At 36.6% G+C, this 15,119-nt stretch overlaps 1 protein-coding gene across 2 annotated transcripts in view; it reads left to right on the top strand.

Annotated features, from left to right (window-relative positions):
* The window catches only part of HS2ST1 (heparan sulfate 2-O-sulfotransferase 1), a 214,142-nt gene that overhangs the window by 162,362 nt on the left and 36,661 nt on the right, over positions 1 to 15,119 (top strand). For both annotated transcript variants that reach the window (XM_007107216.4, XM_007107217.3), the window contains exon 2: positions 5,461 to 5,699. In XM_007107216.4, coding sequence (XP_007107278.1) covers positions 5,461 to 5,699 — 239 coding nt within the window. The remainder of the gene's footprint in view (positions 1 to 5,460; positions 5,700 to 15,119) is intronic.

Below are 15,119 nucleotides of genomic sequence, written 5' to 3'. Positions count from 1 at the left end.
CTCATCAGTGCCATGTGGAGGCAGGCTTTCTGATTCCTTGCTTGGTCTTCCCTGACACTGCGGACGTGCCTTGTTACCCGCTGCCTGGGATGAAAGTCCTGGCTCCCTACTTGGTCTTCCCTGGCACCACTCCATCAGGGATACTGGGCATCTGATCACACCCTTGTGAGGGTGGAAGTCTAGGCTACCCACTGGGCCTGTGCGAATGGAAGTGGGAACACAGTCTTTTTCTGTGGAGTTTGACTAAAGCAGAGTGATTATTATCTAAAGTTTTCTGTCTTACTATGCTGTCTCTTGGTGCTTTGGCAAGAGATAGCAGGCTTTTGTTGGGTTTCTTTTTGTGTATGCCTGCTCCTCGGTTGCTCGCTTCTACTGCTCCAAGTCTGGGATATATGAGGCTAAAGAAAACTTAGGGAACTCACCACTGTGTCGTTCCTTGGGTCTCAAGGGCCCTAAGTAGTCTGTTTTCTTCTCTCCAGCTTTTAAGTCTGATGTTTGTCTTATATATAATGTCCAGGGTTTTTAGTTGTACTTCATGGGAGGAATAGCAAAACATAGGTTTACACTATCTTCCTGGAAGTGGAAGGTGCTCTCAACTCCTTTTTATAGGATGATCCACTGAAACATACTTATAAGTTTTAATGATAACACATGCACCCTTGCTGACTGCCTGAAAACCACACAAGAAAGCATTTGCCAGTGTTGGGAGTCCAGCCTTTAGTCATCCATATAGAAATTTATTTTGTCAGTCCCCATGGTGATTGACTTCAAGGAGACTGACTCAGGCTAAAAATATTCATAAGAAAGTGATGTATATAATCAGACAACCAATTTATTTAATTCATAATGATTACAAAGTGCTACTTCCATGAGGATCTGATAGTGTCTGGCTAGACAGTACGTTCACAGTAAGTGGTGCTGCAAAAGGAATCAGTTAACCTTATAATAGCTTTCTTTTGGTGCAACTTTGTTGCTTCCTACTTCTCATTATAAATAAAGTTTATGGGGAATAAATTATACTTCAGAACAGTATTTGGGGATTTACACAACTCAGGATTTATCCCTAGAAAGTGCTAAGGATCCACTTTAATTCAGATATTTGATGGCTCCAAGCTCTTAGAGCCCAAATTATCTAGCTCTGCAATAGGCACACTTGCCAGGGAGTCCTATCAGGTCAAGTTTTGTGCCAAGGCACCCTCCCCATAGACGTTTTTTCAGTAGACGCTGCCAATTTCCTCTGTGATTTCTCTTTGCCTGCAATTCTTACTTGTGAGTAACCTCTTTTTTCAATATACATACTAATGCCTCTAGGCAGTTTACTATCAGGCCTTACTGTCCAAGAGCCTTTTTTTTTTTAGAAGTAATTAAACTGGGGTCATGGAGCCCCCTGCCGATATTTGGGCTCTAAGAGGAAGCCCTGAAATGCACAAGTCACCCGTACTGGAGACAGGGTCCATAGTTTTCATAATATTCTCAAAGGGGTCTGTGACCCAAAAAATCGTTATGAGCCACTAATGCATATTTTTGCTCTGTTCTATTATACGTATGTAGTGTAAATCTGTTACAAACCACCTTTATTATCTACTGAAATCTTAATATTGTTATTGTCAACTTCTATGTTTTCTTTCAATTATAGATAATAAAAATTTGGTCTTTTTTTTCTTAATGTTCTTTGCCTTTTATTTATTATTTATTTACCTATTATCTAACTATATATTTTTTACTTGAACATGCAGAAGTTTCAGTATTTGAAAGCAAGGCAATTTACTGGTCTTTCCGTTTGCGGGTTTTTTTTTTTAATCCCTATAATCCTAAAGTGTTACCCACTATACAGATATACTACACATTTTGAACATTTGTAAAATGTTTATTTTCTGCTGAGACCGTTGCACAATTGAGCTTTGGTGGGGGCAGAAGATTATATTCATGGGTCCTTTAATTTGTACAGAATACAAAACATTTCTCTAAATTATTTATACATTGAACATTTATTTAAATGTTCAAAGAGAAAAGGTGTTTCCCCAAATAATGACCTTAATGTTAAAAAAAAACTACTCAAAGAATATGTTGCAATTTTTAAAAAAATCTTTTCTTCAGTTATTTTTCTTTTTTCTGTAGTCTAATATATACATCTTTGTGACTTTAATCCTTTGTAAGACTTAGGTTGGTGTATTTAATGCAGTGTTTTATACTTAGCTTGATCATTATGTTCTTTCAATAAATAAGCCTTTAATGCCCTGTCAATGCAGAAATAGGTAATTATTGCTATTATGAATGGCCTTTTAAAAGACTTGTGTTTGTTGGTAATCTGCCATGTGGAAAGGTCACTGAACTGAGATGTATGCCACCTTCAGTAGGAGCCTAGAAGAACTAGAATTGCCATGAAGTTCAGTGTCCGTCTTTAGTGTTTGGAATATTAGTGCCAGTTGTGCTTGGCCTGCCTGTAATATCATGACTCAGATTGCACTCCATGTTATTTGCAGGCTGTACATTTTGTGGTAGTTCTGGAATAACTTGCATAGCAGATTCTTTATAATTCATTACTCAAACATGAAAAAAGCATTACTTCAAAATGCATCTTTAGTATTTTAAATATGCTGCCTACATTCTCTAAGTATACTCCAAATGTGCTGTAACTAATAAAGCTTACCCACTGATTTAAGAGAGTCTCAGAAGTTATACTAACTAGGTGCAGAGCTTCTTTGATTAAAAAAAAAAAAAGAACTATTGAGTACTTACTAAGTAAAGAAAATGGCCATATTGCAAACATCCTTACTGGTTTTAAGTATTGTCACAGGAGAAAAGAGATAGTAGTTCACCATCAACAGTAGTTACTGTTATTTTTCAACTAAGTGAGATTTGATTTTATAGACTAATATTACTAGCAAAAATTATCTTAATATTCCACACTATTTTTATCTTTTTATGTAGTTTTAGGCATAACACTACATTAGTAATTATCTTGTTTGCTTAAGCAAAGTAAAAACATTTGAAAAATAGAAAATGCATATAAATGTATTATTTGAATGAGGAAAGTAGTTACCTGAATTTGCATCTTTTCGTAATTTAAGAAATGTTTTAAAATTGTGTGAAATATACAGTTCCTATGCTTTAATACACATAGTGAACCAAAAACAATGATTAATTTTTTTTTTTTTTTTTTTGCGGTACGCGGGCCTCTCACTGCTGTGGCCTCTCCCGTTGCGGAGCACAGGCTCCGGACGCGCAGGCTCAGCGGCACGAACCCGTGTCCCCTGCGTCGGCAGGCGGACTCTCAACCACTGCGCCACCAGGGAAGCCCAACAGTGATTAATTTAAAAAACATGCTAGTTTCATGCTCCAGCTAGAGTTTTAGCACCTTAAAAAATAAAAAATCCATAGACTAAATAATTTCTTTTAAAAAAATAACAAAATCTGTTTCTTTTCCAAATGCTTGATTTCAGAAAAACTAGTGAAAGTAAATTCAGCATTGTTGGTTGTTGGTGTAGCCATTAAAAGTAAAGGTAATTTCATGTATGTCTGGGCGGCTCTCACACTTCTGTCAGCCCTTAAATGACAACAGTACTGTTTTATTTCCCTTAGTAGAAAAAGGAGGGTGTGTGGACATAACAATACCATAATAGTTTTGGACTGTGGTGACAGTTTGAGGTTGTTTGGAAGATAAAATTCCTTTAAAATTATTGAATATAATATGCTTAGGCTCTCCATATGTTGAATTTAATGAGACAGCTTCCATATCCTATGGAGATGCTTGAGCATCATACATTACCTTGATTATAGATTCATTTGCAAAGTACTGTCAATTTGAAAAATATTATGCTTTCTAAACATGTGGTATATGCTTCTTAAAAATCTGTCCAGATTTCTTTTTCTTTCTGTTTCTTCTTAGTGTTTTTCTATGCATTGTCTTTTTTTTCTTCCTTAAATGTTGGTATTTCCTAAGATTCTGTTCTAAGATTACTGTCTCTTTCCATGCTATGTATTCTACATTATCTAGGTAGTTTCATCCATTCCTATGGTTTTCCCAAATGTCTTTCTTCTGCATGAACCTTTATTCTCAGCACTTGACCTATGTGCCCAATTATCTTAATCTCCTGTGTGTCCCAGACAATCCAGCAGTATGTTCAACATTAAGCTCATCTCTTTTTCTCCACATTCCCAACCAACTCTCCCCCATGAAAATGGATACACTTGTATGCATGTATGTGCTTCTCTTCCTGCTTTGGAAAGCACACTGCTAGTAAGCAGCAGGCCTGAAACTTTAATTCAAGTCTTCTGAATGTGAATCCTCAGCTCAGAGCATACTGTGTTAGCATAGTGGCCATATCTTCCGAACCAAAATTTAAGATGCATAGTCAGACAATATTTGAAGCCTGAACTTGTTATTGTAATTATACCACATTGCTTTTTCATGTCACTTTACTAAATTGTCACAGTATGGTAGGTAGATGCTAACACACATATAATGTAAAATTGCAATTATGTATGAGACATTCAGTATGAGGTATATACACATACATTGTGTGTGTGTGTGTGTGTGTGTGTGTGATTTGACCTATTTAGAGAGATTAGATGATGCTTCCCTTGCAAGTGATGATTAAATTCAATGTGAAGTTTGAGGAGTTCACTAGATAGGGTCGAGGTTGAGGGAGAATGGATGAGAGTTCAAGGCAGGTAAGATAGCTTGCACAGAGAACTGGTGGTAGGAGGGTGCATGCTGTGTGTGAACAGTTGTCTTTGTGCAAAGTAACTTGCCATCTTGTTATTTTTTTCCCCTCATTTCTTCCCATTTTCTTTCTTTGTTTGAAGCTGAAGTTTTCAAAAGCAAAATGTTACTGCTTTTCAAACTGCTTGGTGGACAGTGATTTGAATTAGAGGAACCGTGGAATTTAAGGAATAAACATAACCAGGACTTATCTGTAATGCAACACCAAAAAGAAAAAGGTTTTATTATGGTGTCATTTCTACTGTTGTTACCTAAAAATCACACCAGCATTTATAATCACTGCCCTGCTACATTTTGATAAAGCAGGCGATAACTACATCCTAAGTAATAAATTTCAAAATCATTGCCTAAATTATAAGTAATTTATTTTCTAAGTGTATTTTTTACTGTGAAGTTTAGTATTCTATTCAGTCTGTCTTTATGTGTTTGAAAATTAGTTCAGGCTGTAGAAATTCTATTGGAATGTAAAGTGTCTTTTGAACTACACTGAAGAACTCTCTGGTCTGTGGAGTTCTAAACTTGATGACTGTTTATTCTTTCATTCTTCATATGCATATGTATTATCCTTCAGAGGTAATTCTGAAGTTTTGGCCCTCAAAACATTTTTTCAGCTGCTCTTAACCCAGTTCTTGAATAGGAAAACTATGTTCCAGGAATAGGAAATTATTTTCAGTGTTTACAGCTTCCTTATAGTGTCTTTTAAAACTAAGTTCATAATCTGTTTTTCTTTGCAGAAAGGGCTATTGCAAGACATGAAGTTCGAGAGATTGAGCAGCGACATACGATGGATGGCCCTCGGCAAGATGCAGCTTTAGATGAGGAAGAAGACATGGTGATCATTTATAACAGAGTCCCCAAAACTGCAAGCACCTCTTTTACCAATATTGCCTATGACCTATGTGCAAAGAATAAATACCATGTTCTTCACATCAACACTACCAAAAATAATCCAGTAATGTCACTGCAAGATCAGGTAAATACCACATAGGGGATGTGTAATGTTTTCTGACACTTTCTAACTCAAATTTTGTATCTCAAGGAGATAAAGCATTTTAAGGGATATATATGCTGAGCCCAGTGGATTGTAAGTTTCTTGGGGGAGAGGACCAACCGAACTTACCTATAATTTTACATTCTTCACATTCTTGAATTTTTGAAGAGAATATTGATGCTCTTCAGTATGGTATCCTTTTAAAAATGTGAAATATTTTTAGCAGATGCCCTGCAATAAAAATCATTATATTGTCTCCACTTATGATTGAGAAATCTTTATTTGATGAATACCTATATTCTATATGGTTCAGTTTTGTGACTAGACTCCTGAATTTCATCTTATCTTTACTATAATTTATGTAAGTATTAGCTATAAACTCCTGAAAAACAGGGATTGCGGCTTATATTTTTAACATAATCTTGCCTTTCAAGTTGTTAAGAATCTTAGATAAACAGGTAGATAGATAATTTTATGAAATGGTTTTAAGAAAAGTGGAGCAAGTTATCATGAAATGAAATTGACTCCCCTCTTTAGCAATAGTTTCAGATATTTTCTTCACACCTGGAGTTCTGACTATAATTATAAAGTTCTCTCTACAAATACTGAAGGGAATGGGAATTGGGACCCATGAGACGAAAAGATAATATTTGAAAATACTATGTAGGATCAAATACCATATTGAGGTAACTTATTAGAAAGGTATTTGTGATAGTCATATAGTTAGAATGTATTTATCTGTTTGATTGAAGACAGCTGAACTTGTTTTATTGTCACAGAATTGATTGTTATACCACTATTTAGCATACCTATAATCCTCACACTGAAGCAAGAGGATAACATTGATACACAAGGTTAGGATCACTTTCTTGCTAGAGAGCTATTTGTAAAGGCTAATTGTATATGGCATATCATCTGCCCATGTAATTCTTGGCTCTCTGAATTATCCCTAATTACTCTTTTTTATAAAACCAAAAATCTACATTCATCAGCCAAATCAAATAACTATTCTGTAAATGAGAAGAAACATGAGCTTATTTAGCTAAGTGGGTCATAAAAACTATTCATTATGTAATATTGTATATCTCAAGGGCAAGTATCTTAAATCATCAGGTTTTATACAGTGTGTAGTAGATTTTAAGTGTATTTGCATGATTGCTTTTCAGAATATATCTTGGTTTAAAAAGAACATTTCTTAGCACTCACATAATAATTTCAGATTTCTTCAGTAGTATTGTTTAGAAAAATAAAGTCAGCTTGTTTGTTCAGATTTTTAGAATTTGTGTCCACATTTTGTGTCCAGCATTACAAAGTTGTCTGGCAGCTATGAGATTTCTGAAAATGACGTTGACCTTTTTTTTTTCCTCATGAAATATAAATCTACAGAAGCTCACCACCTAAGACATTTATAGGCATCATATAGTGGTACATTTCCCCGGTTGCATTTGGATGAGATAAAACTTCTGTTTTTCTTTCAATAGCTTGTCGTGTGTGTGTGTGTGTGTGTGTGTGTGTGCGTGTGTGTGTGTAAATATATGCAGCAAAAGAGAAGCGTAAACACTATCTTAAAGGCAACTAGATTACATAATGAACAACACTTAAAACATGTTTGGGCAGAGTAGAAGAACAGTCTTAATCACTAGTTGGCATACTTCAAAATGTCAGCTGGTAGTTCAACACCTGGTCTTAATTAGGAATAGCTTATATACCAAATGTTCTCTAATATACCATATCTAAATTATTTACTGGTCTCTTTTTCTGTGTAGAAGCAGTTCTTCAAACAAGTCATAGGTATCGCTTCCCTTCCCTTTGCATGACATATTAGATAGTGTTTTAATTTCACTTTCAATCTAGTAAGCTTCATTTAGATGTGAAGTTTTGAATTACTAGATGCCTTGAAAATAATTTAAAAAATATCCCCTGAACCCCATCTTGTATAACACACTTGATTTTAATACCATATTTTTATTGTCCTTGTGAACTGTTCTCAACTGCCCTATTATTTATATAGGAATTAATAAATGACCTATTTTGCTCTTCTTTCTTCTCTGAGAAATAGTTTCTAATCAGTATCTAACTCAAGTGAGACTTAAAAGATGAGATTTTTATTAAATCTGCTGTTGTCCCAATCTTCCATTTAAAGCCCAGTTTACTCATAAAAATATTTTGGGATGTAATAGGTGATTACACCCTTTATTCCCTCACCTTCCAACCTCAGCAGTCCAGTCTGCTTAATATCTATCTGCCTTTAGCCCCAGCTCTTTCCTAGATATATTTTGTACTGGAGACTGTGCTCAACTGTTTACATGCTTAATTATTTCTCACAAAAACTTTAGAGGCAAAGCCCAAATGTTTCTAGTCTGGTATAAAAGTATTCAATGTGTAACAGTTATGGGTATTCTTAGAAACAGTTCTCAACTCTGCTTGCAAGTTTTCATTTAATTATTGCGCATGTAATGTATACAGAGATTATGCTACATTCTTTGAAGAATTACCAAAGAAAAAAAAAGCAAGGCTGTGTCTTTCAAGGAGCTTATTTATAATTTACTGGGGAATGTAAAACATAATCGCAGGAACTGAGGACTATTCAAAGAAAACATCATTTCATGGTGTTCTTGCCAAAATGTTCAACCTGGACCTCATCTTGAGAAAACAGGCAAATCCATATTGTAGAACATTCTCTAGAACAACTGTCTTGAACTATTCTAAAGTGTCAATGTCATGACAACCAAAAAAAGGGGGGGAGATGGACTAGAGGAGACTAAAGAGACATGAAAACCAAATGTAGTTTGTGACCCATGATTGGATCCTTGATCAAAAATGTCTGCTACTTCGATTCAGAAACAAATAAGTGTGCATGTGCATAGCAAAAAGGGGAAAGAAGGAGATAAACAGAAGTGACAAAACGTTAACAGTTACCCTTGGTGAAGAGTGTACAGATGTTGACCACTATTCTTTCAACTTTTCCGTAGTTTAGGAATTTTTCAAAATTAAGAAGTTTGAGGAACAGTTAGAACAAGGAGATTAGAAGATAAACATTTGAGAATATAAGGCATGAGAAGACTAAGTGATAAGAATGAGGTGGACTCAGTCATGAAAGTTATATTTTTGAGATATGGGCTTTACTCCGTTAATAGACAGGAATTGGCAGGAGACAGGTAATCAGCTCTTCTAGTTGGAAAATGAAGTTTACTCTGCTATCACAAAATATCTCTATATTACAGAAAATCTTGTCTTTAAAGTAACTATGCCAAATAGGTGTAAGTGGCAGCATCTTTTATGATCTTTCTTAATTCTTTTCTGCTCTCACATATTTAGGTCTGATCATATTTAAGATCTTTCTAAGAAACTGGAAATATCCAGAATTTGCATTCTCTGTAGAACAGTATAGTAATTTTTTTTTCTTTTTAATTTACTGTTAAACCAACTTCTGGTCATTTGCAGTAGTGCATATGGTTTGATATTAGTTGCAGATACTGATTTTTCAGAGCAACACTTTAGGTGAATGCTTCTCAACCTATATAATGTGTATACTGAACACCAGTTAAAATACAGATTCCTGTTCAGAAGGACTAAGATAAAGCCTGATATTCTGAATTTCTAAAAAGCTTCCCGTTAATGCCAAAACTGATGCTTCTGGTCCTTGAACCAAAGTTTGAGTAGCAAAGATCTAGAATAGGATTCTCAGTGAAGTGATGGGAAGATGCATATTATAATCTTCACAGGATGGTGAGTTACTTATCTTTAAATTCGTATTCCTACCTCCACAAGAAAATCCAAATTCCTTATCTAGGCCAACAGGTCCTTCTTAATCAAGCCCTTGTCCATTGTCCCTCACTTCAACTTCTTATTTACTAGCCACACTGGCCTTTTGGTTCTCTGAATGCACCAAGCCTTTTCCGCTTCAAGGCCGCTATACTTATTTCCTCTTAGAACGCACTTCTCCTGGCTTCTCACAATTGGCTTCGTGTTATCCATTTAAGGTTTCAGCTTAATGACCTCTTCATAGCAAAACCTTACTTGGCCATCCTATATATTAAATACTTCTTCCGAGTTACTATGTACCATCATTCTTTCAGTATCTTTCCTATTACTTATTGATTTATTTGTTTACTGTCTTTTTCTCTATTTATAATTTAAGCTCCTTAAGGGCAGGAACCTTACCTTGTTCACCTTGTATCCCTGTGCTTAGAACCATGCCTGAGACATAGTAGATACATAAATTTTTTGTTGAATGAATGAATGAACAAATGAACCCATTTAGATTCTGAAGGCAGTTCTTAGCTGAGCATGATGCCGTGATGATAATTGCTGGCAGAGGTAGCCCCTCTGATTGATAGCAGTATGAGCATGACCTCTCCTTACCTCAGGTGATTTGGGACACATACACCCCCTCCCACAAAAAAAAAAAAAAAAAAGTGATTGAACAACACAGTTCTGAATTTTAGTGAAGATAGTATATTATGTTCTATTGCTGCTGAACCTTTCTTATATTTTATCCAACCATTACTCAGTTTTTCTCTTTGCATAGATAACTTCCTCTCTAGTTTAGTCTCATAAAACTACCCACAGCTGTACAATGAATGTTTACTTTAAGTATATACATGAGTAGGAGTTTGGTATGTATAATTACCCAAGTTAATAGTAGTGTTCACTCAATAGGTAGTAATTACAAAGTTGGAATTTGGCCAGGATGTTCGGGATGACATTCCTACTTTTAGATAGTGAAAACAAGTTCTTTTGTGATCACAGATAATCATAATGTTGAGATTAATCTCATTAAGAATATAAGTCTAGGGCTTCCCTGGTGGCGCAGTGGTTGAGAGTCCGCCTGCCGATGCCAGGGACACGGGTTCGTGTCCCGGTCCGGGAAGATCCCACATGCCGCGGAGCGGCTGGGCCCGTGAGCCATGGCCGCTGAGCCTGCGCGTCCGGAGTCTGTGCTCCACAACGGGAGGGGCCACAACAGTGAGAGGCCCGCGTACCTTAAAACAAACAAACAAACAAAAGAATATATAAGTCTAGATATAGTGTTAGTGCGATGGTGCTTTCTCAGCTTTTCCTATAGCACTGGTTCAGGTCTGGTTCGACTAGCAAATAAATCACAACACCACTCCCTACGTTGTTTCTTGTGTTTTCCCTAAAGGCATCTTGTGATTACTTGCTAGCCTGACTGCTTGAGTTATAAAATCTGACAAAAATCACAGTTTAGAATCTGCTCCAGGCTAGGCATAAAAACATCTCGTTTCCTGTACTATATCTAACTACTACTTCTGAAACATCCTTCTTGATAGCCTTTTGCAATCAGAGTATGGAAATTCTCTTTGGATAAGGTCACTATGATGACTTTATTTCTTTTCCCCAAGAGTTTTCAGTGTCTTCAGACTCAACCTCATTTGATACTATTAGCTTTGCTCCTTTTTGCCTCTCACTTTATCGTTCATTAGTGCCAAGTATCATAGTCAGTAAGAATCTATAAAATGAACTGAGTAAAAGCTTGCTCACCTGATCTGCATTTTCCCCTACTCCTCTCTATTCCAGAGCTTATCTCAAGGTCCTGGGCAGAATGCTCCACTGTAGAGGAAAACCAGAAGAAAAACTGAGAGACAAGTGGTACAGAAGAGGCGAGAAGGCAGAAAATGACAGGGCAGGAACTGCAGCTAGACTGGTGAAAGGGAACAAGTGAAGATGAAGAGAGGAGGGCAGGGAAAACTCTGGAGAACTAAGAGGATAAATATTAAACATGGCTAAAAGGAGAAGTGGCTAAATTAATACTTTGAAGGGAAAATTTTAAAAAATACTGTTCTTCAAAGAGGATTAATTAGATGGTTATGTCCTTGGAGATCACTTTTGAAGAGGAGATTAGGATGGTGTAGAATTTCAGTTGTATGTAAATGACACTTCTAAATGCTCAAACCATTCTCCAGATTAGTGTGAACCACCGCTTTAACCTTATTGACAGCATTTGTTTGCTTAGCACTTTTTTCTTTCCTGTGAAGGGAAGGGAAATCTCAGCTCAGCATCTTTTGATTTATTGCAAATTGTAAATCAGCCACAGCTTTATTAATGAGACTCTAACAGATTGCCTGAGTTAAGTGTTGATGAGATGAAAGAAAAAAAATACATATACATATATATTAAGTACGTAGCCTTCAGTATTCTCTTAGTTGGAGATTAGAGAAAGATTCTGTGGGTTTTGGAGACTTAGCAATAATATAGTGTAGAGAATTTAAAAGCAATAATAACCCACCTGAATTTATGTCAGAATTAATTTAGTAAAATAAAATTCAAAGTCCTACAGAGGCATTTAGACTGGATCTCTTAGTTTTGACCAGCAGTGTTCAACCCCTGAGGTTACCCAAGACAATAAAAAGGCAAGAGTAAGTCAGTGGCCATTGTTGAAAAATGGTTATTCAGTATGAGCAGTATGAGAGTAGTGAACAGGGCAGATTGGAAGTTGAGATTATAATGACTGTAATGAGGAAAATAAACAATTGAGAGAGATATATCAACAGAGCTTTGAGATCTTGGAGGTTGAGGAGTTTTGAATGACTGGATCTCAGGGGTTTCCTGGGCAGTGGATAAAGCCTGAAATTCTCAGTGTCCAAGTTTGTTGATCAGAATTATAGTACAAACGATATCTGTCTGCTTTTCTTTCAAATCCTTCCGGTTCCCCCTTCCCTAGTTTATTTTTTTATTTTTATTTTTTATTTTTTTTCGGTACGCGGGCCTCTCACTGTTGTGGCCTCTCCCGTTGCAGAGCACAGGCTCCAGACACACAGGCCCAGTGGCCATGGCTCACGGGCCCAGCCGCTCCTGGATATTCCCAGACCAGGGCACGAACCCGTGTCCCCTGCATCGGCAGGCGGACTCTCAACCACTGCACCATCAGGGAAGTCCCCTTCCCTTGTTTAAATTGGACAGTAATAGATTAAAGAAATTAGCTAGTGGTATAGAAGGATGATTGGACCAAAATCTGAGGTATGTGGTTCTTGGGCTTCAGTTTCTTTATCTATAAAATAACGAGTACAGGATATCTTTGGCCCTTTCACCTCTAAAATGCTGATTCTATAAACAAGAGAGTTTGAGTTTGGTGACAGCAGTAGAAGATTCATGCCTTGTTCTGTTCCCTGAGTCCACCTGGAGGCACAACCCTTTTACTTATTTTGTTACTTTTTGTACTGTGTTTCTTGGCATGCTTTGGTTCTGATGTGCTTCGGGCATCACTGTGTGTGGGTAGATGGAGAAGGCTGAGGAGCAGGGTCATTCTGCTCCCGTCCCCCATTCTTTTTTATATATTGTGGTAGCTTATAAGATAATCTTTAAAAAATTGTCCTATTTCAGTATACTTTTTTCCATATCACAAAAGCAGTGACTGTGAGAATATATCCTTGCTAAAGAGCTTCTGTAGACCTCAGGCCTCCTTTGCAGGTGCTGCGGAAACAAGCTTCAGGTTGATAAAACCAAGAGCTAGGTCCTGGGCCCACACACGCTAAAGTGTTATTCCTTGGTGTGGCCCATTGACCTGGCCATCACGTGGAAACTTGTTAGAAGTCCAGAAACTTGGGCCCCACTCCAGACCTTCTGAATCAGAATCTGTGTTTTAATGAGTCCCAGATGATTCATTTGCACATTGAGTTTGGGAAACCCGGCAGGAGTCCAGATCTCATCCAGCTTCCTGGGCTCTTCACCTCACATCGAAGGACACATGGCAGATGAAGTGTGTCTTTAGAAGGATTTAGTTTGATCTTGACTGTTCTTTGGAAGGGTGGAGGAAAAAAGGATACTTGAAGTTTACACCTAAGTCTTTCATCACAGTGTACTATGATCCTCTAACATTTGGCTTATATAGCACTGTTTTGTCAGACTTCAATCTGGCATCTCCCTTCATTTCCCTCTTACACCATCACATCCATATTAAATCAGCTTCTGGAAAATAGAGCTGAGTTGTAAATATGTCTTAAGCACCCTTGAACCATCACCTACCATTCCTATTCTCTTTGCCTTCTATTTCTCCCTCATTTGGTGCTGAAATACTGAAACTGATTTTCATAGAATCAAAAGCTTGTTTAATTTACCATTAAGTGAAAATTATAAGGATTTTTCATATTCAACATGTAAAATTTTTTAAGGATTCAGTTTATGGGTTATGTAATTTTTTATTTTCTGTTTCTTTTTCACTTGTCACTTGATATTTTTATTCTATTTGGTGCCTTACTTGAAGAAGAAATAGGAAAGAACCTGGGAATCTCAAATCACACATTTGTTTGGCTCTTCTGTTTTGGTGGGGAAAAACTGCAAATATCTGCAAAAATATAATTGTGTATTCTCTAATGCAAAATAATTTTGTTATCTACATCCAATTTTCAGATGTTAAGGATGTGTGTGTGTAAGATAATAACATAAAGTTCATTTCCCTTCTAAAAACTCCATTATTTCTCTTAGTATATGAGTTATTGATGCTTCCCCTAAAAAAAAAATTCTACTTCCAGAATCTTCCATTTTTCCTTAGTTCACATCCTCCGACATAAGGTTGCTTCTGCACTGTTTCCCTACTCTGTCCTTACCAATGGGCCTTATCCAGGAGGTAGCCATCATTCATAGCTATTAACTTATTGACTGACCTGGTAAGAAGTGCTCCAGAATATCTCCATGTGACTAACTCTATTCTAAAATGTAAATGAAAGATTGATAAATTGTCAAAAGTATGTGATTGACAGTCCTGTGTGTTAGAGGCTGAGGTCACAGCTTGCAGATGCTTTCAGTGCAGCAGGGGACACACTGGGCCCCCAACCCCTCACCCATCCCCACCCTGTCTCTAGTCTCCAAAAGAGATTCTCAACCATTTGCTGTTGATCATGCAGAGATTTTCTTATCAGAAATTTATACCATTTTTCTTTGAGAAAATATGTATCACTGCCTTGAAGCTGGTTTATAAAGTTCTGTATTAACCAGTTTTTAATATTTTTATAATATATTTACAGTTAAATAATTTTTATATTAACTAATCTTTTGTATACTTTTAATTCCGATAGATTAATATAGTAATAGTTAGATCTTTTTAAAATTTTATGTGTATCACACCTCTAATTTTATTAAGCTTTTTTATCAACAAGTTAATGATATCTGCTCAAGCTTATGATACCTGCTCTTAGCTCTTTAAAGTCTTCTGTTTGTCATCCTTTCTTTAATCATTTGGATTAAGGATTAGTTTATATTTGTTATTTGTTGAGTCATTAATAAATGAGAATTTTTATGAATAACAAGTCTCTGAGAAGAAAACAGATTTGCATAGACTACCCCCATACTGAAGTGCTGCCTGCTTCAGCTTGGGTGTTGGTACCCACTGTCCCGTCCCCTCCCCTCCCCTCCCCTCCCCTCCCCTCCCCTCCCCTCCCCTTG

Source organism: Physeter macrocephalus, chromosome 4 (assembly GCF_002837175.3).
Source record: "Physeter macrocephalus isolate SW-GA chromosome 4, ASM283717v5, whole genome shotgun sequence".
NCBI classification, from domain to species: Eukaryota; Metazoa; Chordata; class Mammalia; order Artiodactyla; family Physeteridae; genus Physeter; species Physeter macrocephalus.
Note: the sequence above shows the minus strand (reverse complement) of the source record. Positions and strands in the feature narration are given on the sequence as shown.